Raw genomic sequence first — 24,551 nt, forward strand, 5'->3', positions numbered from 1 at the left:
TACTCCTCTGCAACTGTCACCAATGTTTCTGCAGTTCTTGACGCAGGAATGCACACAGTAAGACCTCAATGTCGTGCTATAGGCCGAACCCTTCCACATTTATAATCAGTTACAACTCGGTTGTAAACTCATGGTAGTTTATCCACTTCGAGAAAGGACTTGTTTCGAGGGTTTGACTGTCTGTCATTTACCTCTTCCCATTATTGTGGATAGGCTGTTAGCCTCGCCGCTGTTAAAGTACAATTACAGTCAACGCCAGCTGACTGCGTTCATAGCTCCTCTGTCAAGAGGACCTTTCCCTCTTGTCTGCCTGTCACCATGGGTTAGCTCAGAGATGCGCAGAAAGAGGGCTGTCTGTGATTGTTTCATTGCATTTAATTCTAATCTCATACTGCCGTACCATTTTGGAGGTTACACTGGCCAAGAGCAGTTCCATAAGCTGTTTCTTTCTTCATTCTGTATTTCCATTGGTGCCATGATGCCTATCTTGTAAAGAGTTATTCTCCCTGAACAAAACCCCCATACAAGGGGAAAGAATAAACAAATGTTTGCAACTTTACATTTGAATTAGACTAACATCTGGTAGAAGACCTCATCCATAGGGCCTTGCTTTTTGACACAATGGGAGGAAATGATGGACGTCTCTCACTGATTAAAAAGAAAAACTCCAGCAGCTGTTTCTGCTAATGAGGCTCATTTAGCGAACAATAGCAACGTATTTTTTTTACAAGGCTAGCATCTCTCCTCAAAGTGTCAAACTTGTTAGCCATTGCCCAACATGGCAAACATATAAATTAAGTTCTATACAGAGGATTTCTGTGCTCACCTCCAGAACTGGTTATCGGGGACACTATAACCTTGGTAGTATTACAAATACTGTTTGATTGAGACCAGACACGTGAAATCCATGTTCGTGAGATGGGCGTGATACAGAGTTGATGCACTCCTATAGAGAGGTAGGCTCCGCCCCTTTTATTTTTGGGACCAGAAGTGCATGTCTGTCCTCTCTGCCACCCATTGACCCCACCAGACGCTGGGTATCTTCTCTGGTGGTGTTCTGCCAGGCCTGTACTGCAGCCATCTTCAGTTGTTGTTTGTTTTGAGGTATTTTTTGCCTAAAATCTTATCAGGAAATGAAATGTATGTTCAATTGGATTTAAATCTGAAGATTGACTTGGCCAGTGAAGGACTTTCCGCTTTTTGGCCCGGAAAAACCTAGTTGCTATGGCAGTATGTTTGGGTTCATTGTCTTACTGTATGATGAAGCGCCATCCAATGAAGTCTCCCATCGCCTACCAGCCTGTTTGAGATTGCTGAGCTCACCAGTGCTTTATTTCTTTCAATCTGATAACAGAACACATTGAGTTAAGCTGAGAATTTCTTTCTTTTTCCTATACTTATTGTGGGCACTGTAGCTTTTCTCTGCCTGTTAACCATGCATTGTTTTATATATATATATATATATATATATATATATATATATATATATATATATATATATATATATATATATATATATATAAAGAAAACACCCACATGGATACCGTGTGCTACTTCGAACAATAGTCGTACCTCTTCCTGTTATTTCACCTGGTGTAGGCTAACACATTAGCTCATATCCCATGTTATTTCAACGTCAGCCTCGCAGGACAGTTTAATTACATCACTCAGATGTGTTGTGAATACCTTTGCAAGGCAGGAGGTTTGAATTGCTTTTCTGACACTTGCGGGGGATGTTTTTGTGTCATCCCAGAGTGCTGATCCTGTATTTGAATGTGCTTGGCATAGCACAGTTTCCCCCTGGTCTCCGGAAGACTCTTCTTTGCAGAAACGAGAGAGCTGCCATCCCAATTTGCAACGTCACTGGATAGTGCTTTCAAACATTGGACAAGTGGACACAGCTGCCGAATGCATTATTACACTGCAGACTTTTTTTTTTACAGATATCCAAATTAAGGTCCCTTAGCTTGCCAGAATGTTTTATTTCTCTCCGGTGACAATGTCACCACCATTTAAGATATGCAGCGATCTCACTGCTTTGCAGTTGTAGCTCATGTCCATTATAAATCTCCACTGTCCAAACCCAAAGGAAGTCTAAGGCTAATTTGATTGGTGGCTGATTTGTCCATTCTGTTGGGGATTTAAGCCTACTTTTTACCAGTATGTCAAATATTTTGTAACATTTTACAGTTGTGGTAGGACGTGGTTATGAGATGCTATGCTATTATTGCCTGATACAGTTTAATTTATTTAATACTCTATTCTAAATACTTAAGCCTATAGGGAGTAGAAATTAGCCGGCATAATGGGTTCTTGAGAATACCATCAGTGTTTTGTAAGAGTAGTAGGCCTCTAATGGGCAATGTCATCGTAGGGTGTGTCCTTGACATGGTGATAATTGTCACACCTTGATGGTGAACAATATATATATATTTTTTAAATTGTAGGCGTAATTGTAGTAACGGTAAAGCAAAGCATAACCAAGTGTGCATGTGTTCTACAGAACAACCCGTCTTACTGAACAACCCGTCTTCCTGCACAACCTGTCTTACTGCTCTGCTGCCTTGTCCAGTTCTAAAATAGAATATCTCATGAAAGGCACAATCTGGAATTTGTTCTTTTGTTCAATGGTCATTTCAATTAAGCAATAAGGCACGAGAGGCACCGTTCTTTATTGTGAGTAAAGTCACAGCTGAGGGGCCTTGTAAGGCTGGGCGGTAAACCCCACGTCTGTGCTTTATATCCTTGATAAAGCAACGGCTTGTGTAATATTGTTCTCAAAACAAGCACTGTTGTCAAGATAAAGTGATACACAAATCTTCATAATTCGGGTGTTTGCGCAGCGATATTACTGCAATGTACGATGAACACGTAAAGCGTGTCTTCAAAATGCCTAATGGGCTGACTGTCTTGCCTTATCATAACCCAAATATAAGGTTGTTTTCCTTAATTGTTTGTAAACGCTGCAGGGTTCTCCCCAGGATTTTTTTTTTAACAAGGTGGCGCTGGAATGTATTCTCAACATGTGCTAAAAATACCACTAAAACAAGGAACATAACGCATTCACTTTCGCTTTTAACTACAATGTCATTGGCAATCAAAGAAAGATACTTCTATCATTACTAAATATCAGTTTAATTTGCTCTGAAATATTTACGTTGTGGAGAAGCCAAGTCCACAAGGTGGCGCAGCGCCCCTAGGGGAGAACCCTGTACTGTCAACCGGTAAACAACAATGTAACGCCTTAAAACTATAATTTCAATATCATGGATCATTAGTCCGTGCATCCAGAACTCTATGAATTTGAGTCTGGTCACATTTCCCCAGCCCCGTTTCTCAACTTTATTCCAAAATCAGCGGGGGACCAGCAATTTGGCTGAAAAACTAATTAAACAATTAATTATGATGAATATGACGATCTCAATGAGAGAAGAAATCTTACTTTATCATAACTAAAACTAACAAGGAAATAATTGCTCGAAAAAAATCAGGCAAGTTCATTAGATGATTGAATGTACATTTTCAGCAATTTATCCTCCTCCTCCTCCTCCTCCTCCTCACAGACAAGTATTTAATTGTGGCTCCAGGCTTTAACGTCCTCTCTGGCACACAGGCAATCTTCCTAAATCTCATGGCAGTTCAGTTCATGCACTAAACAGTATCCACATTTATCATATTATCAGTGATTCCGGTGTCAAAGTGCTTCAATCAAAGCCCTCCCTCATCTGGCCTTGAGACCGTGAAATGCCCTTCCCTCATCCATACGCATCGTTTCCACAGTTGCTGCTTGTGCCAACTCTTGAGTTCATCAGCTGGAGAAATCCTGACGGCAGGAATATATTCTGAACCATCTCAGGGAGGGAGATGAGGAGGTCAATGATGCCCGGAGTTTCCCAGGCAGCTGAGCCACCGGCTGGGAACAAAGGGATTCAACTCCGATACGGAAACTTGACTATTGGACAGAGACAAAAACAAACAAACTAGATCAGAAAGGTCTTACATGTCATTACATCATGGGTTGAATAGGCCAACTGCATATTACTTTCAGAATGATGGCCAAGTACTCTCTCCGTAACCATGTAGAGTCTGGCATGCGTGAGACTATAGGACCAACCACAGGTAGCACCTGCGTCAAGCTTCCTTTGAGATATAGGTTGTTATCATTAAATCATCTGGGGGCAAGGTCACCTTCTCATCCACTTGTGATGTAAAACCCACATTTTTTGGCATAGCTAAACATTTGCTGACTGAACAAAGTTCAGACCAACTTAAGACCTAAAATCTGTCCCAGAAAACTGACACACTGATTGTTGAATGTTGGCCAGCGTGCAAAAGAATAACCTAAACAGTAACCTAAAGTGTCCATCGTTGGCGTGACGTTATCAGCTTACCAGTGGCGTTGGTTGTTTTGTTCAGTGTGCATCCCGTCCGCTGACTCTGAGTGCAAGTACTCTCAAGTTCTCTCAAGTGCCAATTCATTCTTTGCTAAAAGATTAAGTTAGGTTTTTAATTGTAGCGGGATAACAACCTGTTTCACAAATGTCATGAGTGAATCAAGAAAGATATTGAGAACCCATGTACAACTGCCAGATACCACTGGTGAAGAGACGACGCCAAAGGTATCTTATAGATTAAGAAATGATGATGTTTTTGAGGAACCATCCCTTTAACATTCCTCTTGTTAGTTTTTTATATTTTTTTTATAATTTTATACTTTTAAATATTTATTTTGCCCATTGCTCCTGAAACTGATTGCATTCTTCAGATTGATCTTAGATTCGACCTCGGAACCTTCCTTGGCCTTCTACATTTCTGCACCATACCCGCCTGTCTCTCCCCATACTAGTCACGTTGCACCTCGGAGGATCTCCCTCCTTTGCCGTAGTTTTAACAACCATGCACATTTTGCAGGACATCAGCCCGTGGAACCTCTGTGTCATTCTCTTCCAAAAAGGTAAAGGTTACAATCAGAAGAGCAGAACGAGTTTTATTAGCACACTCTTGATTCCTCAAGTGCCTTAAAATGGCAAAGGTTCAAAAGACACTGGGGCTGGTGGTGGGTTAAAAAGAGATGCTCAGCCTCTGGGAGAAATTACCATAAACAGGATGTTATAGACTGTCTGATTTAAGCAAAAACAACTATATTCAGAGGTATCTGCCATCCTTGTTAGTGTCTCATTATTGACCACTGGCCGGTGCTGATAGGGCACATTTAATTGCTCTGAGACACCGGTGCTTGATATCAGAATTAAGCCTGTGAGATTGTTACATTCTACAGTAGCATTTTGAAAGCAGGCCCTTTTGAAAGACATCACTCAGAGACAGCTAGCCATTTTGAAGGTGAAAAGACCTGCAACTGCCTGATTGAGGAAGTACAGAGCTCACCGCGTCTCCTTATTCCAGATAGAGGCGGAAGGATGTGAGCAGGTTTCAGTGCTCCCTGTGGTCATAAAGGCACTTCAACAGTGCTGACCTTAGATTGCGAGGCTAAATGGGGTCCTGGTTTGTGATGGTATCAGCAGGCACAACAGGAACCACTCCCCTCTCCTCTGGGATGGTGGCTTATCTTCCCTTGGCAGATATGAGCTGATACCAGGGAGGTCCCATCTCCTCTCGGAGATGAACCTTCCAGAGCTTGCAGCAGCTCTATGGTGTATACTAACACACTAACATCAGTATATACCATATATGGTAGCACTGCACAATGTCTGGCCACAAAGTCGATGGATGCGGCTTAAAGGAGATTCACCACGTTTAAATGGACATCATTTTTTAAATCTCATCCTAGTTACTCAAGCATTCTGGTTAGGACATGGCCCACGTAAACACCTTATTTAAATAAGGCCCTTTTATGGGTGTGATGAACCTGGTTCAATACAGACTCCAGCAGGGGCGTAACCACATTTAGGTTTTTTAGATACTCTTTAGCAAACTGTAACCTGACCGTCCTTTTTGAGGATAACTAGTGATTTGCACCTTACAGTGAAGCCTCTGTAGTTCACCTGGTGACCTATTCTGCGGATATTACTCTCTGACACATTCACGCCTACCTCCTGGAGAGGTTCCTGATCTGTTGGACAGTTGTTGTTGTTTTTGTTTTTTTTCTTACAGTATTTTTTGTTGTTGTTTTTTTTCTTAATTATGGTGAGCATTCTTAGGTCATCCTTATTTTTAAATCATGTTACAAACTGTTGATTTTTATGATTGTTGTTCTGATAGTTCATCCTCATAATGGCTTCCTTGACTTTCATTGATGTCTCTTTGGTCCTCATGCAGACTCCAAAGGCAAATGCAAATCCTAGAATCAATACTAGACATTGACAGCTCTCTTATGCCTGCACAAATGATGTGACGGAACACACCTGACTATCCAGAAACACCTGTAAAGCCAATTTTCCAATAATGTTGGTATCCTGAAATGTCTATGTACTTCAGGCAGTTGTTGCATACATAGGATTGTCGACCAATTACTATTGATACTATTACATTCTGAAATGTCTATGTTGCAGAGTAGGCGAGCCTATACCGGGGGAACGTAAACAGAGGTGCACGGGGAGGGGTAGGGGGAAGGTGTTGTTGGAGATAATTGGTTAGTAGATTAAGCCTTTTAAGCCAATGGCTATGTGCTGTCCGTTTTCAATGGTCTTTCTGTTGGCTTAATGAAGGCCAAATTTAACACGTTAGTCCACCAGACCTTTCGTGCATTCGGGCGGAAGTGTCTGGCAATGACAGTCTATCTAAACGCAGTCACTGAGCATTTTCAGTAGACTGTGTTAATTTGGTTTCTCATTAGGTTATTGACAACTGAGGAGAACTCAGGCAACAGTGCTGTTATTGTTGCATAGTTTGGCACCCAGTGCCTGGATTCTGCCACAAACTGAAGAGGCCTTTTCTGTTGCCTCCTCATGAAAGGGGGGCGTGGGGGTCAGAAAAAATGCCACAAAGCGGAATGGGACCGCTATCTGCATGTTTGTTTGTTCCCCTACCCTTCTGACCCTATGCATGGACAAAGAATGTCATCAAACATCGAACGTTGGTTCATAATCTCATAAATGAACCCATGTAAATCACTGTCGTTATTACCACAGGAAGGTCTGTTTTACCACCCTCCACCATCTCTGTTTACCTCAGGAATATCACAGTGATTTATCCCCTATTTGCTGGCATGCCTGGGGACTGCGGATGCCTTCATTAAAATGGTAAGAGTGTCTCAGAGGAGGGCTTTCAAACAACAGTGATTGGATAGTCCCATTTTATTTGTTTGTTTTTTCCCTCGGACTCGATATGATTTCCATTTCCATTCTCCCCAAAAGGTTTTTGGAACAAGGCCAAACTCCCTAAAAAAAGAAAATCCTGTTGTCTTGTGCTACAGTGACCTTTAAAGCCTAATTAGTTGTTTTTGTGGAATTGTACTTTGCTGAATCTCAAATTTTGGAGGAGGGGTTGGGGGCGGTGTGTTGGTTAAAGCATTCCTCAAGCTCGAGCTGCTAAAGGGCGAGTGTGTCTGCGGATAAGTGTCTGCTGATGAAATGTCAACCCCCCCTCCATCCTCCCCTCAGAGCGGGACAGGTTCATGTACCCAGCGGTCAAGTAATCAGGGGACGTCAACATGCCTGCCGTGCCGCCCCCAGGTGGCTGCTGGCCACTGGTGTTGGAAGACACTTTGAGACCTGGTGGGTAGTGTAGTAGAAATGCAATCCAATGCTATTGAAGGGCCTGGATCATAAAGGTAGAGCTGGTAGTGCATTTGGGCTTTCATGACCTGCTGAGGAGCTAGCACAAGCCTGTGACTTGAATTCCTAGTGAAATGGTCACAGTGACATTGTGCATTGGACTATATTGCGTTGTCTGTGCACAATGCTGTATTGAAAACAAATTCCACCAACCTAGGTTGTGTGGCAATATGTTGTGCAACGTTTAAATCACTGTCTTAGGAGAAAACATCCTCAGAGAGTATGAATTAGATTATAAAGAGTAAGATCTGCTGAGAAGCCTGAGAAACTTCAGTGGTGTGTGTGTGCGGTCAACGGACCAAAGTACTCAAAATGGAAACCATAAATAAATGATTCATTTAATAAATACCTGATTTTAATTTTGAAATTAGATTTTTCAGGTGCACTTTCAAGCTGTGAGTTCTACTGGATTCAGATCCGGTGACCGGGAAGGCCACTGAAGAACACTGAACTCATTGTCATGTTCATGAAACCAGTTTGAGACGACTTTTGCTTTGCGACATGGTGCCTTATCATGCTGGAAGTAGCCATTAGAACAGACCTGGGCATAGCACGGCCCGCGGGCCACATACGGCCCTTTGGCTGACGTTGACCGGCCCCGTAGGGATGAATGGAAATTAGAAAATAAACGTATTGTTTTTTATTTATTTATACGTTTTTTAAGCGTACCTAATGACTCGATACGACGTGTCGTAAAACATTGTGTGATGAGACGAGTCTGATTGACGGTATCTGACATTACCTTGTCACAAGATAGCCCTCAAAATGTCTGGTCACGCCAAAAAAAGAAAGGTCGATGCCGAATGCAGAGTTTTCAACAAAACATGGACTGATAAGTATTTATTTACTATAGTCAGAGGTAAAGCTGTGTGTTTAGTTTGCGGAGAGCAGATTGCCGTTTTCAAGAATTACAATTTGAATCGACATTACGAGACGAAACACGCGGGAAAATACAAAGAGTTGACCGGTGCTGAACGGTCACGGACAACAGAAGCTTTGCTAGCTAAGCTACAGAGGCAACAAGGCTTTTTTACCAAGCTTCACACATCCAGTGAGGCAGCAACCAAGACCAGCTTTGTGATATCCCACAAAATCGCTAAAAACAGCAAGTCATTCTCGGAGGGGGAGTTCATTAAAGAGTGCTTGGTGGACTCTGCGGCGCTAATATGCCCCGAGAAAAAAGAAGCATTTGAGAAAGTCCCGCTGTCCAGGCGAACCGTGACGAGAAGGATCGAGGACATCGCAGGGAATTTGGAGCTTCAGCTGCAAAGTGAGATTGCAAATTTGGACTTTTTCTCCTTAGCTTTGGACGAGAGCTGTGATGTCCGTGACACAGCCCAGTTACTTGTATTTTTACGTGGGATAACGAAAGACTTCAAGATTACGGAGGAGCTGGCAGCAGTGCGGTCAATGAAAGGGACGACGACGGGGAGCGATCTGTTTACGGAGGTAAATGCATGCATGGACGAGCTGGGACTGAGATGGGACAGACTGGCAGGTGTCACAACCGATGGTTGTCCAAATCTGACAGGGAAAAATGTTGGACTTTTGAAACGAATGCAAGATAAAGTGACTGAAATCGACCCAGAGCAGAAATTGGTATTTTTACATTGTATTCTACATCAGAATGTGTTGTGCAAGTCAGTGTTAAAAGTGAACCATGTTACTGATGTTGTAACTAAAATAGTATGCTTTATCAGGGCAAGAGCATTAAATCACAGACAGTTTGTTGAGCTTTTGGAGGAGCATGAGTCTGAACATGGTGACATTGGTTACCACACAACTGTCAGATGGCTCAGCCTGGGCAAAGTGCTGAAAAGAGTTTGGGACCTGAAAGCAGAGATTCTGGAGTTTTGTGAGAGGAAAGGCAAAGACATCCCAGAGCTCTCAGATGGGGACTGGATGGCAGATTTTGCATTTGCTGTGGATGTGACTGCACTGATGAATGAACTGAACACCAAACTGCAAGGCAAGGGCCTTTTTGTTCATGAAATGCACAGCCTGGTGAAGGCTTTCATGAGAAAGTTGCAGTTTCTTTCAAGCCAACTGGACAGCAACACTCTCACTCACATGCAAACCCTGAAAGAAGTCAAACCATCAGCTGATCACCTCCACAGGTACTCATCCATGTTAGGAGCACTGCATGGTGAGTTTTCAAGGCGATTTGAAGATTTCAAAACAGTTGAGGATGAAATGAGCATGATCTTCTCTCCCTTCACCTGCATTGTGGATAATGCACCCAGTGACGTTCAGCTGGAGCTCATTGACCTGCAATCTGATGTGGTACTGGCAGAGCACTTTAAGTCAGCATCAGTGCTGGACTTTTACTCCTCTCTCAAAAAGGAGAACTTTCCAAACATGAGGAGACATGCTCAGAAGATGTTGGTTCTCTTTGGATCTACCTACATATGTGAACAAACATTTTCATTGATGAAGTTTAACAAATCCAGGTATAGATCCTCTCTCACTGATGATCATCTGTCAGCTGTGCTTCGCATAGCCACCTCAGACATTCAGCCTGACTTTGATACACTTGTTAAAGCCCAACAGAGACTAGATTTCTCTCACTGAACAAGAAAAAAAACTGAAACAGTAAATTAGAAGGATGGATCTCCTCTTCCCAACAATACTGTATATTAAACTAAAATGTGTTTTGGGGTTAATGTGACTGAGTGGAGAAATGAGCAAGTCACAATTGTTAAAAACATTCTTATTTTGTGTACCATTGTTTTTGAAAAAGTGATTGAATAAATGACATTTCTTGTAAGGCAACCTCACTTTTTCATTGCTTAATAATCATAACATTTACTCTTACCAGTCACAGCTTGTCAAAACAATGCAATTTACCGCTTTTTACAAAGAAATAAAATTAATGTTATGTAGAATTGAGTTCAGGCTATTGGCCCGGCCCTCCATAATATTTTCTGTTTCTCATGTGGCCCCCTGGGAAAAATAATTGCCCACCCCTGCATTAGAAGATGGGTAAATTGTGGCCATGAAGGGATGCACATGGTCAGCAACAATACTCAAATAAGCTGTGGCATTCAACTATCAATTTCAGGCTTTGAGGCAACAAAAGGTGAAAACTTTGAAAGGGGGTGTAGACTTTCTATAGGCAATGTATCTGGATAAACTGTCGTTCACACAGCCAGACCAGATCTCACAGTTTTGGGTCTATCTTCAACAATAGGGTAAAGTAATGAACCTTATAGGATTAGTCAATCACGGGCTAGAGGCCCCCCACTTGCATTGATGAAAAGAGTTGTTTTAAAATATTTACTGTGGAAAAGTGCTGTTATGAAATTAAGTGATTGCCATTTGGAAATACAATTTCAGTTTGATTACGTAGGTCCTCCATATTTCTTACCATCTCCTCTTCATAAGTCCTATTCATGCGGGAGTAGTTTTACAAGGGGAGGCAGGGTAATGTAACCATTACCAGAGCATCTCTGTAATTTTAGTCCCGTGCGAAAGGGCCATGTCTGTAATTTTTATGGACTCTTTTACTTCCAGTTTTTGGTCTGTAAAAATAACGTCACGTAAAACTAATCCAATGTGAATCAACACCTCTGTGTTTTGTGGGTTGAGCAAGAAAGACTGATTCACTATTCACAATTGACACTGAAAAAGACCTGCACATATAATTAATGTCTGAAATAATAATAATAATAATTGTATCAAGTGTCCATGAAAATATAATTTGTTCTCTCATCTTAATTATACAGATGCTTAATTATGTGCAGTTCACATAATTTTGACTTTCTCTGACTTGACATTAATTTTATGTCAAATATCAACATCTTAACTCATACTGCTCACGTAACATTTAGGCTGCCGTTAACGGTCAACGGGAAACATCTGAATTACAGGGTTTTTTGGATAAAAGTTATCCAATGGAAATCATCCTCTGAAAAAAAACTGATGTCCCGGGGTAATAATTATATAACTGACGTCCCCGTGTAACATTAGCCCAATCCGAATGGGGCTATAGATGTACACTTTTTGAGTGTGTTTGTATTTGGACACCGTGGTGAAAAACCCCCCCAGACATTGTGTTTAGAGCCAGACTGTTGGCCTGTTTTCCCATTACTCTGCCTGAACAGACCATGGGGAGTGGTTGAGAAAGTGAAAACAATCTATTACTAAAATAAAATTACTCAGTCCTTGCAAAATGAATGCTGTGTCTGGTAGTTCATATGTTATAGTGCATGGCAGTCTAATTAGCCAGGCTGCCAGTGTGAGATATTCTTTTCCTCATGTTTTGAGCTGACATTGACAGGCTCAGTCCAAATATGCTGCCTCTGTGATGTTATTTTTCTGCTTACTCAATGGTGTCCTATGTCTGAGCTAAATTGGTCCCAGCATAGGGATGCTACGAGTTTTGGTCAGTTAATTGTAACCGTCAATGCAGGTAATGAGTTGGCTATTCATTTTGTTTCATGACAAAAAATACCAATGCAAGCCAGCTGAAGGATGCACCATATTGGGTGGAGCAGTGGCCTCGGTTCCCTGGTTCTACTTGGCCCTCTGGTCCCTGGTTCTATTTGGCCCTCGGGTCCCTGGTTCTACTCGGCCCTCTGGTCCCTGGTTCTACTTGGCCCTCGGGTACCTGGTTCTACTTGGCCCTCGGGTCCCTGGTTCTATTTGGCCCTCGGGTCCCTGGTTCTACTTGGCCCTCGGATCCCTGGTTCTACTTGGCCCTCGGGTACCTGGTTCTACTTGGCCCTCTGGTCCCTGGTTCTACTTGGCCCTCTGATCCCTGGTTCTACTTGGCCCTCTGGTCCCTGGTTCTACTCGGCCCTCTGATCCCTGATTCTATTTGGCCCTCGGGTCCCTGGTTCTACTCGGCCCTCTGATCCCTGGTTCTATTTGGCCCTCGGGTCCCTGGTTCTACTTGGCCCAAAGCCCCCAGAGCTGCTCCGTGGGAGAGGCATGTAGGGTGGATCAGCCAACCCTCAGCCGGCCCGGTGCGGCTTGGCTCCGTCCCCCCTCATTAGTCTCACATAATCCAGCCTGCCACGGCCTTCAGGGAGCTGCCACAGGGTACCCGCTACTCCCCTTCCCTCCCCTCTTTTCTCCCCATCCTGATGGAAGAAGTAGAGGCCCTGGAAACAGTGGCTCTTTATCCTTGATTTTGTTGAATGGACATTGCTTTAACACTCACTGGTAAAGTGCTGTCCCCTAAACACATTTAATTTTCACTCCCATGTCGTGGGCTCGTCACAACCGGGCCCCAACAACACCCCCCCGCCCAAACTCTCATGCTGCTACGCAAGCTCTCATTGTGGATGATGTGTAATGTGCCTATTGGTGGAAAGCAACACAGTCCGAGTGTGTCTCTGTAAGTGTACATCAGCAGGATAAAAGAGCAAGAAAGATGCCCTTGGAGCGGTAAAATGTTGCTTTCACACTCTCTCTCTTTGTTTGTTAAAGCCTCCATTTGTTTATTATCACTTTAAACAGCAATCCTTCTCTTCATCTTTTGGCATGTAGCATGTGCTGTGGTGAAGATCTCTGCTGTTTGCAGGACAGGCATGGGGTGGCCCCGCTGCTTCATTGTGACCTCAGGGCCAGATTAAATCGGACATCCGGACGGACAAGCCCACGCCCACTGAGTGCTGATAGCAGATCCTCTCGCTGGGTGAGATCCAGAGACGGCCCTCTGACGTCCCATAGGGAAGGCAAACATCAGGCCTTTGCTGGTCCCTGCACCATGAGAACTTGTGTGCGAGTGTGTGTGATTCAGAATGCACGTGCTTCCGAAGTCCTGTCCAGTTGTCCAACTGGCGGCCCTGTGAATTGTTTGTTGAACCAGTAATTGGGCTCATACTGTGTTCATGATTTAGTGTGACAGTGAGAGAGGAGAGGGGGGTGCACGGGTAGAAATAGCAGGACTGTGAATATGTGGTTGTTTTCACAAATCAAAATGGTCAAATTGGGCAACTAGAGTTTATTCCCATCAACCTCTCACAAAAGTACTCAGAAAGCAATCGGAAAGCAATTTGACAGACCCGTCATTACCCCACAGGTTATCACATCAAGGTTTACTTATATAGCACATTTCGTACACAGAAATGCAATACAATGTGCTTTACAGGAAAAAATAAATAAAAACAAACAAAATGCAACGTTGTAGGATAGCCTAATTTTAAGTCAGACACGCTCCGTCAAAGGCTTTTTCCTTATGTTCCCGAGCAAAGCAGATGTCATCCATCCAGTGGGTGCTGACATGACTTTGAGGTGTTGATTGAAGTACAACAGTCACACCGGAAGAATTATACACAGAAGGGGGAAGTGTCAGATAAAGTGCTGAACTGAGAACAGCCTACATTTGGACAAGTTTCCTCAAACGGCTACTTTGGCTCTCCCGACTACAGCTTTTTGCCCCCAGCCAATCTGAATCTTGCGTGTTGCCTTGTTTTGTACAGGCCACTTTTTTCTTTGGTGTCCCTTTGTCTGTCAATATGGTTGTCCCATCAGCAGTGCAAGCTCCTTATTGATGCTCAGAGCGAGCGCATTGTTCTCCCCCGCCCCCATGGCATGGCTTACATAACCTCTTATCTCTTTGTTAGCTTCTGTTCTGGCGATCCATGTCAGTCAGAGAACTAGCCTATTGAAGTTGACGGACATTCCTTGTCCTAGCCATTTTAATAATAATTTCTCAGCAATTTGTCAGCCTTTCTCGTGCAGTCCTTGGTTTATATCCAGTTCGTTTTAAAGCAGGGAGTTACTTCAGAACCAATGCCCTCGAACCTGGGAGTCTAGAGAGTACTACATAAATGAGAGAGGGTTTCATTGATAATTTCAGAGTAGTGATCCTTTTATGTTCCTTCCACATAATCGGTAAATGATGGACAATTGTTGTTAACGGAATCTCCTGGGCACACAACTACCAATAACTTAGTTCTCTATACCAAATATTAATTCGTAAAATATAATACCAAATATTAACTCTTAATCAGTTTTTCAGATAAATGGCTGGCCCGCCACTTCTTTTGCAATAACGTTGTGAGATGGGGCTGGTGACCACTTTCAAATTACCACTCTCATAGACAGAGCTCTACATGCAGGACCAACCGTTGATGATATTGAAATGAACATATTTCAAAGCTAGAGAAGAAAGAAGTGATACAACCTTATATTTTGGATTATAATGAGGTAAGACTTCGAGAATCTATGGGTGTATATCGTTAAATGAAAGCCATTGCACAGCAGAACAAATCCTAGATTGTATCTTTAATGATATTCAATATGTATCGCTGTGTTCCTTCCAGTATTCCTATTGGGTTCTAAAAGGGCTTTTCACCCTCCCAGCAAAGTCATTCGATTCATTCGATTCATTCGATTCATTCAATGAGCTGTTGCACAAAGCCTGCTATTCTTTGATTTCTGAAGTGCTTATTTTGAAGTGCTTATTTATCACAAAGTCTCTCAAAGTGAGATTTATTGTTTCCCCAATTCTGAGTTTTTTTTTGGAGCAGATTGTACCATTTGGTCAAAATAAACGGGAGAAAGGCAAATGTTTTGCCGAGGGGTTCTAACAATCCATCAGCTTGTGTGATGATCACTAATAAGTAGAAGGGCTCAGCCGTCCTCCTTGGGCTATAATGGGTCACCTCATGAACAGAAGTCATCACATATTTGTTACTGAAAACAATTGTATCATTCTATCTGTATTTTATCACCATTGGATTTAGAAATGTATCTTAATTCAGCGTAGTCTCATGATTTATGAATTGGCACAGACGTTGTTTTTTATTATTCTAGGTAACAATGAGGAGCTAGTTTTAGTAATTGCTTGTGAATGTGTAACAACAATGTGTTTTTTTTTTTAAGCCACGTTCAAGTCTATAACATTTTAGATGATGACCTCCAGACATGTCAAATCATCATATCAGTCAAAACATAAGCCTGTTATGAAGGGTACTCTCAAATGTTGTGTCTGGGCCATGGAATTAGACCCATACTATCTTTTGTTTTGTTATTTTCCATCAGCTTACAGTCCTGCTCGGTGATAACAAGGCCAGGTGGTAACCCGAGAACTCTTTAGCTTACCTCCTCCGGGGGAGTTCACCAATTAAACGAGGAAGGGTAGGAGTAGAAGGTTTGCAGAGTAGTCTATCCACCATATGCTTGAAGTTTATCAATGCCCTCTGGTTGAAATATCCAGAGTAAAAAAATTAAAAGAAAAGGTTTTGTTTGATTTGTCTTTGCGGCTACTCTTCCCCTGAAGTGCAAAAAATAAGTCCCATCCATTAAATATATTCTTGTAGAATACCTCATTGTGCTGGCTGTGCTCTTTTGCTTTTTTCCTCCTGGATAACATCGGATGTAGGGAACGTTAAGCCCTGAAGTCTCCCAAAGCTGTTGAAGGCTACCCCCCTGAGCAGTTTCTGGCAGCGCTAGATCGGACTGTAAAATGAAACATAAATATCAGGATGTAGCAATAGCCTCTTTGGAAAAAGGAGTTTAGAAATGGTTTTATATTGCAAAACCTACCCCCCTGAAGGCCCCCAACCCTTACTTGCCAAGCAAACAACAGCAGAAAGTTGATCTTAAGTGTGGTTCAAAATCATTTCTGGAATTCTGGGGACTGAGCTCAAGTATGAAATGTACCTCAACAGTGTTGGTCTTACAAAGGCGAAGAGAAAAATAAACAGGGGACATCCTTGATATATTCTTACATAAACAAGTTGCATCTTTATCCAGGGACAAAAGTCCCAGTCCATGCTCGGCTATAATTCGGTAGCTTTATGCACAAAGCTAGATTGCCTTTACCGAAAGATTGACACCAGATATTCAACAGGACCCTCTGTAAAGCCTTAAAACACATTTTCTCCCCTCTGTGTCATTTAGGAATGGCTGGTGAAGCAACACTCCCTGAGGTCCAGGCTCGTGTTTCCAGGCCCTGAGTTGAGTCGCTTTTGCGCAGGAAGAATGAGACAGCAAGGGTGGCCCCTGCAGTCCATGTGAAGAGGAAGTGGAAGAAGGAGAGGATGGGTGTCAATGCCTCCAGCTATCCCCACTCGTGCTCCCCCCGTTTTGGGGGTAACTCGCAGAGCCAGCAGACCTTCATAGGTAGTCCTCCTATCTTTTAACTCTCAATTCTGTCTTTTGCATGTTGGTTTCAAAATGGATTCTGCCCTCTCAGCAGAATAAAAGCATGACTAAATGGGACACACCTTCATTACATGCTCAGTCTAGTCCCTAAAATGTTTTGAATCCTTGTGTGTAGTTTGGTTGATCCTGCACTCTTTTGATAAACGACGAGTTGAATCAAGGATCTTTCCATTAAATTCATTATTTTAATGAGCATAGCAAAGGATCAGAGCGTTCCTGTAATCTCCTATAATGTTTTCTCCAACATAAGGGTCTTATTAGGGATGGTACAAGTCAGTATGCCAGTGACTACATTAAATAGCATCAAGCACAAATAATTACCAAGAGGATTTTCAGATTAGTTTTTCCAATTGCCTTTTCATATTTTGTGGCTGTGGATGAAAAATGGAACATTGGACACAACCATGTAAGAGCCAGTGGGGAGACGTCAGTAGTCTTGTGTTTGAGATGGTCTTGCTGGAGAGGGCAGACACAGATCGGAGTCACTCTTTCCATTTGAGAGATGGTGAAAGTAGCAGAGATGAAAACAATACTTAATGTCTAATAAGTCAAATCTCCAGAAACAGACATATTTTAGTACATTTAAAGTTGGATTTCCCATATGAAAGCTATCAAGAATAATCAGAATGCTTAATACATAATAATTCTATCGAGAATAATCAGAATACTAATGCAAACCAAACTGCAGAGAATTAAAGTGTATACTGTTGACTGTGTCGTGTCCTTTTTACATCCTTTGATCTTCTAAAAGATGCTGTTTTCCCTCCAAATGCATGCCAGGAGTTTTTAGTTTTAACAAGGGGAAATGTCTTGAGGATTAGGCCTATTAATTTTCTTTCTTACAACCATACAAGGAGTGATGTTCCTGAAAGAAATCAGATTTCTGCACTTTAAGCATTGAAATCATACATTTGTATTCATCAAGTTGCAACTTTCTGCCTTTTTTCCATCCTAATCCTTCACTCGCACAAGGGGCTTAATTAAAATATTACAAATCTTATCATAAGAGGGGGGATCAGCTAGACACTGGAACATGGTCGCTCACCATGTTGTTGATTAGGAACAGAATCTGTACATTTCGATTTAAAGATTCTGTAATTAGCATATGGCTGAAAGTATACATTTAATACAGCTGAAGGAAGGATATGTCTGTTACCTTACTGTTTGAGTACCTGCCAGATTGCAAAGTGTATCAAGGAATGTGAATTTCTAGGTCATTAAGATTCAAGAAATGTCACGTTAAGCATTCCCACAAGATGAAAGCCATTTAGCAGTTACTGAACACTGACCGAACGAGTGATTAGCACTAAAGCTGCAATCACTCTTTTGGTGTGAGTCATAGTCATGCTGTCTTTGACTCACACCAAAACTTTTTTTTAAATTTTTTATGGAGCTTCTAAGAGGACCTCTAAAACAGGGTTTTTCTGCCCAGTCCTGGAGGTTCACTCAGTTGAAGTTTTTTTTTTATTGGAGTGGTCAACTAACCTTTTTGAAAATGTGTTGGAGTGTATCTCTCCAGATGAAAATTATTGGAATGTGCCATAGCTTATCCAAGTCAACAGGCTTCCCTAAAAGCAACTGTTGTACTAATTAGTTGGCTCAGCTTGACTGCGATCCACCTGCACTGTCCCATTGAATCCATTCTCATGGTGCAAATGGTGAAAATGGCAACAGAATATTTTAAGACATCCTGACTAGGGTTCAGTTAACCAATGACAGTTCTCTCGTTGGTTGCACTCCTCCACCACACCAACCAAACGCACACAGCAGACGATCATGCATGCAGTGTTTTGCTGGCTTCCATAGTCTCACTATGTCTTACTGTCTCCCCCTCAGGGACGTCTTCGTACGGCCCCCAGGGCTATGGTGGCGAAGGGAAGCTCTACAGCCTGGAGCCAGGCCCTGAGAAGACCCAGGATAAGAAGAAGAAAAGCTCTGGCCTGGCCACACTCAAGAGACGCTTCATCAAACGCCGCAAGTCCAGCCGTTCGGCCGACCACGCACGGCAGATGCGGGAACTTCTATCGAGCTGGGACGTGCGTGATGCCAATGCCCTGGTGGAGGAGTACGAGGGCACGGCCGCCCTCAAGGAGCTGAGCCTGCAAGCAGGGCTGGCGAGGGCCGAGGCCCGGACCCTGCAGCGTGACCTGGCGGCCCTCTACCAGCACAAGTACTGCACCGACGTGGACCTGATCTTCCAAGACGCCTGCTTCCCCGCGCACCGCGCCGTCCTGGCCGCCCGCTGCCCCTTCTTCAAGACACTGCTGTCGTCATCGCCGGGCTACGGCGCCGAGGTGCTCCTGGACGTGGGCACGGCGGGCATGGACGCGCCCATGTTCTCCGCTCTGCTGCACTACCTGTACACGGGCGAGCTCGGCCCGGAGGTCGACGCGCGGCTGCGGAACATGGACGTGCTGGTGCGTCTGAGTGAGGAGTTTGGCACGCCTAGCTCGCTGGAGGAGGACATGCGGGAGCTGTGCGAGCACATGTGCTACTACGACTCGCTGCTCAGCTTCTCCTCCAACTCGGAGCTGGTGGAGGCCTTCAGCACGGGGCCGGCTGCCGGGGGCGGGGCAGGCTGTGGAGTCCTCCAGGACTCCGCTGACGAGGAGCTGCGCGCCCACAAGGCCGTCCTCTCTGCTCGTTCCCCCTTCTTCCGGAACCTCCTCCAGCGGCGCATCCGCACCGGCGAGGAGATCACGGAGCGTACGCTGCAGACGCCCACGCGCATCATCCTGGACGAGTCCATCATCCCCAAGAAGTATGCGCGTGTCATCCTGCACTGCATGTACACGGATGCGGTGGAGCTAGCCCTGGTGCTCAGAGGCAGCCCCTCGGCGGGGAGCCTGGGGGAGGTGCAGGCCTTGGTGGCCGGGGGCAGGGGGAGTGTGAGCCGTGCCGAGGAGGCCATGGAACTTTACCACATCGCCCTATTCCTGGAGTTCAGCATGCTAGCCCAAGGTGAGTGTCTAAGCCCTGATGTCCCCCTCCTCTACTTTTCATGCTTGTTCTGCCTACATTCAAGGCTTTGTTTGCGACCTAATGAATTCACAAGCTGTTTAGAGGGAGGATTGTGGGGTGGGCAAAGTGGCTGTTGTTGCACTTCATGCAGTGATTAATGTAGTTAAGGAAATCCCTGTCGCTCTTACGATAAATGTAGCCCTATTCATGGCTCCTTTTGCAGCCAGTCCTATTTTTCCTACTATTTTTAGTAATATGAAGAACATCGTTTTTTTTAAAGGGGTAGATCAGCTTTAAAAAGTACTAAATATAACTTTAATTCTATCAGGTAACATTGCTCGCATAATTTCTAGTTACTTTTTAGCTCCTTTTTTTTTTTTTTTTTTCTTACCCCCTGCCGCAACCCTCTCCTTATTGGAGGACATGAAAAGAAATTAATAATTGCCCCTTGGCAAGAGAATGGATTTTTAAGCCTTGAAGTAATGGCCCCTTAAAATGTAATATTGACAAGGCAGAAGAAGAAGATAAGACATGATGGGGCAGTTTTTTTTCCAGAGAGGCCAACAGTAAACATGTCCCAAATACTATTTTGTAACATTTCTATAATGTAATTGTTGTAGTTCAGTACAGAATTGAGTACATACAGTAATATGGAGCACATATTGAACTTCAAAAGTGGTTTTCGGCACACATACTGCCTGGTTATATGACCTGTCATATCCAAACCAACGTTGTATTTTTCTGTTTTTTTTTAGCATAAAACATACAGTATTTTGTGTTAATGCGACCTCTGCGTTATTATTGGGGATACTGCAACCAATTGTCCTGTAGCTTGGTAACAGACGGTGACACACTGAACTGGCTGTGCTGTCTGCCACGTCCCCAAGAGACCATTCAGTTCATCCCATCCCATCCTGGACAGATCCGAAGAGTCAGTCATTTATTGAAAATAAAGCCTGGCACTCTGTGCTGAATTCAGTCAAAATCTGATCTGTAGAAGAATAACATTGCCCTTGGGTTGTGCAGAGAAGATGTAGCCTATTTTCAGATGTTGACTCAGTCTAGTTGACTGTCATCTTGTCTTTATCAAGATAAAACATTTTGTGGCCCAGATTTTGTTGGACTGAATTCAGCTCCTTTTACCTCCTTGTGCTTTCCACTTGTAGAGGGGGCTCCTGTTTTAATTGTATTAATTGTTTTAAATTTTTAATTCATTTATTAATTCATTAATTTTCAATCCTGAATTTGTTTTTCTTCTTTTCTTTTCATGGTTGTCCTCGCATAACCGCGTAACCGGCGGTCACCGTGTAACGGTCAGAGCCCTAACAAAATGTAATGATGTTAGATGATGAATGATGAAAAAATCGTGTTCCGCGCACACACACACACACACACACACACACACACACACACACACACACACACACACACACAGTAAGGTCTCTCTTAATCTTTCCTGTTGCATATGTCAACCTCAGGTAACGGGTTATTAGGTTTTTGCTCCACATGTCTGGGACGTTGCCCACCCTCAGCAGTAGATTAAGTGCTTGCGGCCCGGACCGGCTGCCACAGGCAGCTGCTTTGTCTGAACCACTCACCCGTCACACAGCCTCACTCAACGTGAACACATTCACCGTCTTTCTGTCCCAAAGTCTCGCTGTCGTGCTCAAGTCTCATTTTGCTCGTCTCACTCATCATCTAGTTACGGAGGTGTCATCTGATTGAGGGATGACGTGCTGACGGAGACAGAAATGAGCCACAAATGAGCCACAAATGAGCCACACACTTGGCGTCATTGGAACTGTTTCATCGGTGTCTCACTTAGTATCTCACGTACAGCTTTTTTTTGTTGTAACTCCCTATGTCTCCCGATGTCGTCTCTCTCAAACTCCATTCATTGTGTCTCATGGCTGTTAATAACAGCATCTCGCGTTTGATTGTAGCTTAGCATTGGTCTCATATCTCACTCGGCATGTCTCACTGAACCGAAACTTCTCTACAGCTATATGGGGGCCTCAAGACTGTGATTCCAAAGGAGTTGTCGGACGTAAAAACTTTCAAGAGCCTGTAGTAGTTGTGGACTGCACAGCATTCCGCTGCCTAACAGCTATCAAGCTCTTCCTCAAGTTAAAATTGCATTTAATCTCCAATTCAACTCGAGTGTCGGCTCTCCTGAAAGTGACCTCGGTTTGTGTCAAGTGCCTTTGATTCAGTAGTGGTTCACTCTCTAATGGATTCTGAGTGTTCTTGCAGCAAAACACTGGTGTTGTGGCCCCATGAGAAACATTCAGCTGCTACTGCATTCCTATACAGCTTATCACTGGGGTAAATGTGATCTGCATTATACCTAAGAAAAACAACCAACCTTTCGGGTAGAGAAGGTGTCATAAACAGGACACACCCTAATGTCATTTTATGGACCGACTGTTTAATTTCAAATGCAAGAGTAGACCAGTGGACCATGACCTCCTGATATCTAAGGTAACCAAATTCGCTACGGCCAAGTTGGCATTGCAAAGGGACATCACCTTCCTGAGGTCTTTGAGTCAACTGATGCTTATGGAGCAACAAGCATTATAGGAATACAGTAATATGCAGTGGGTTGGTTGTGACTGGATGATAACATGTTTGCTTCATGAGCACTGCTCCGCTCATGTTAAACCATATAAGAGTAGAGGCACAATCATACTATACAGGTTGAGGATCACTGGCCAGGGTCATGTCTACAGGAAGCAGATCCTTTGAACAAATGGAACAGTAGCTGACTCCTCTCATGGATCGGAGTTACCCCTCTCAGTGAGAGAGCCAGATAACTCTCACCCTAGGATCCTGTCAGCTGGGATAAGGCTTGATCGATACTGTGCTCAGACATCAGCCCCACCAGTCTATCATTCCCCGGTGCTGAGTATTACCAGCCAGATTAACAGAGGCTCAGGAGACTGATGGGATCTCATGGAGGTGACGGGTGGGGGTCAGTGAGGGCACATCCACTGACATTTCCCTGGCGGCAGCAGCTCGGTGCTCGTTGGAGAACCATGTTGAGCTAAGGAAGAGGGTAGACACAGACCGAAAAAGGGATTGAGGGTGAGACAAACCTTTCCTGAAGTGCTTGATAGATCGCTTATGAGGAACACCTGTCACAACATTGCATGCTGGACCTCACTACTGCTGTACCTCTGAGTTTGTTGTCATAGATGATTAGGGTTACTGTCCATGTTGACGCCTGAGCAAATGAGAGACATGAAACTCTTAAAATCGCTCTGGACAAGAGTCCGAGTGTCTGAAATGGAATGAAATTCCACACACACTCACACTCACACTCACACACACAAACGTACTCACTCATATGCACTGTGTGGAATGAACTTCGCATCTGTGTGCTAAAAGCCACCCCTGCAAAATGGAAGTTTTGGCCCCTGCAAAATAGAACCACCTTGTGGCAGTTTAACACCTGTGCGTTGCCTTGTACCTCTAACAGGTAGATGGGATAATTAATGTGTCCGTGTCGCCCGAGCAGATACAACCCTGTTATAGCGGGCTGCCAAGGTGGAATTCACTCAGCCCACCCAGGGGAATCGTTATTTCACTTGTACATTACAGCACGGCGCCAATTTCACCCGCCTCGCCTGACATTTGGAGCAGGAGGAGAGACCTTGCCATAAAATAGCGGCAAGTAGGCTCCGTAAGGGGTGCCAGTTCGCTCCTATACCTGTCACACCTCACACAAACCTCTCACCAGCCATTCAAAAGCAGTTTAATTCTTACAAATGGTGATCAACATTGTTAAAGATTGACATTTGAGGACATTTGTGCTTCAGATGTCCGACAATACTGTAACCTATGTATTCTCTCGTGTGACAAATGGATTTATTCGTCCTTTTATACAGTATATTTTAAGGCCTCAGCCATTAACTATCTGGTCAACCAAGGACAGAGGGAAGCCCAGTAGCACTGGTCTGAACCCAGCCTCCCAATACAACAATAAACAAACAAACAAACAAACAGGGAGAATAAAGTTGCAGTGTATGCAAACAGAAGCTGGGTTCGGGGGGGGGGGGGTTTAAATTGGAAAACGGAGAGAATGAATGCCGCTTCTCTTGCCTGAGTTGAGCTTGTGAGGATAACATTAAGTGGCACCCTTCAGTGAGCAGGGCGGTTCAGTAGTGCAAATGAGATGCCGCGTCGCCAGGCCCAAGCTGTCACATTGCCACAAAGAAAGAAAGAAACACAACGCAACACAGGACACTTCGTCCTCACCATTGGGTCTCCGGGACGTTAAAAATGCATCACTTCACATAAGAGAGAGAGAGAAGACAAAGAGGATGGGGGGAGATGACAGAGGAGGACGAGAATGAATCACAAACTTCCAAGGTTCCATTTTTATGCATCTCTTTTACATATCTTTTCGCTCACAGACAGAAATGTTTGATGCTTTTTCAGTGAGTTGAAAGGGATGGGTACACTACACAAGTCATTTGAGGAAATGTTTGTTTCGGTACAACACTTGCCAACAAAAATGGGCAAATGTGATCACTTGAATAATCCATGAACCACAAAACCAGAAAACTCTCTAGCGTCTCTCTCTGGGGATGGGTTGGTGGTGTTTGCAATGGAAGCTGACACAGATTCAGCTCCTATGAGTGTCGTTTTTCGGCCTAAAATACTTCTAGGCCTAAACATTTTGATGATGATGATGATGGTGAATAATCCCCACATAAAAAGGAGTACATTTAATAT

At 43.6% G+C, this 24,551-nt stretch overlaps 1 protein-coding gene across 2 annotated transcripts in view; it reads left to right on the forward strand.

Moving 5' to 3' along the window:
• The window catches only part of btbd7 (BTB (POZ) domain containing 7), a 50,597-nt gene that overhangs the window by 8,999 nt on the left and 17,047 nt on the right, over positions 1–24,551 (forward strand). For both annotated transcript variants that reach the window (XM_083689201.1, XM_083689202.1), the window contains exons 2-3: positions 16,590–16,811; positions 18,690–19,814. In XM_083689201.1, the coding sequence (XP_083545327.1) occupies positions 16,730–16,811; positions 18,690–19,814 (1,207 nt within the window). In that variant the 5' untranslated portion in view covers positions 16,590–16,729. The remainder of the gene's footprint in view (positions 1–16,589; positions 16,812–18,689; positions 19,815–24,551) is intronic.

This window comes from Argentina silus, assembly GCF_951799395.1.
Source record: "Argentina silus genome assembly, chromosome: 17".
Taxonomy (NCBI): Eukaryota; Metazoa; Chordata; class Actinopteri; order Argentiniformes; family Argentinidae; genus Argentina; species Argentina silus.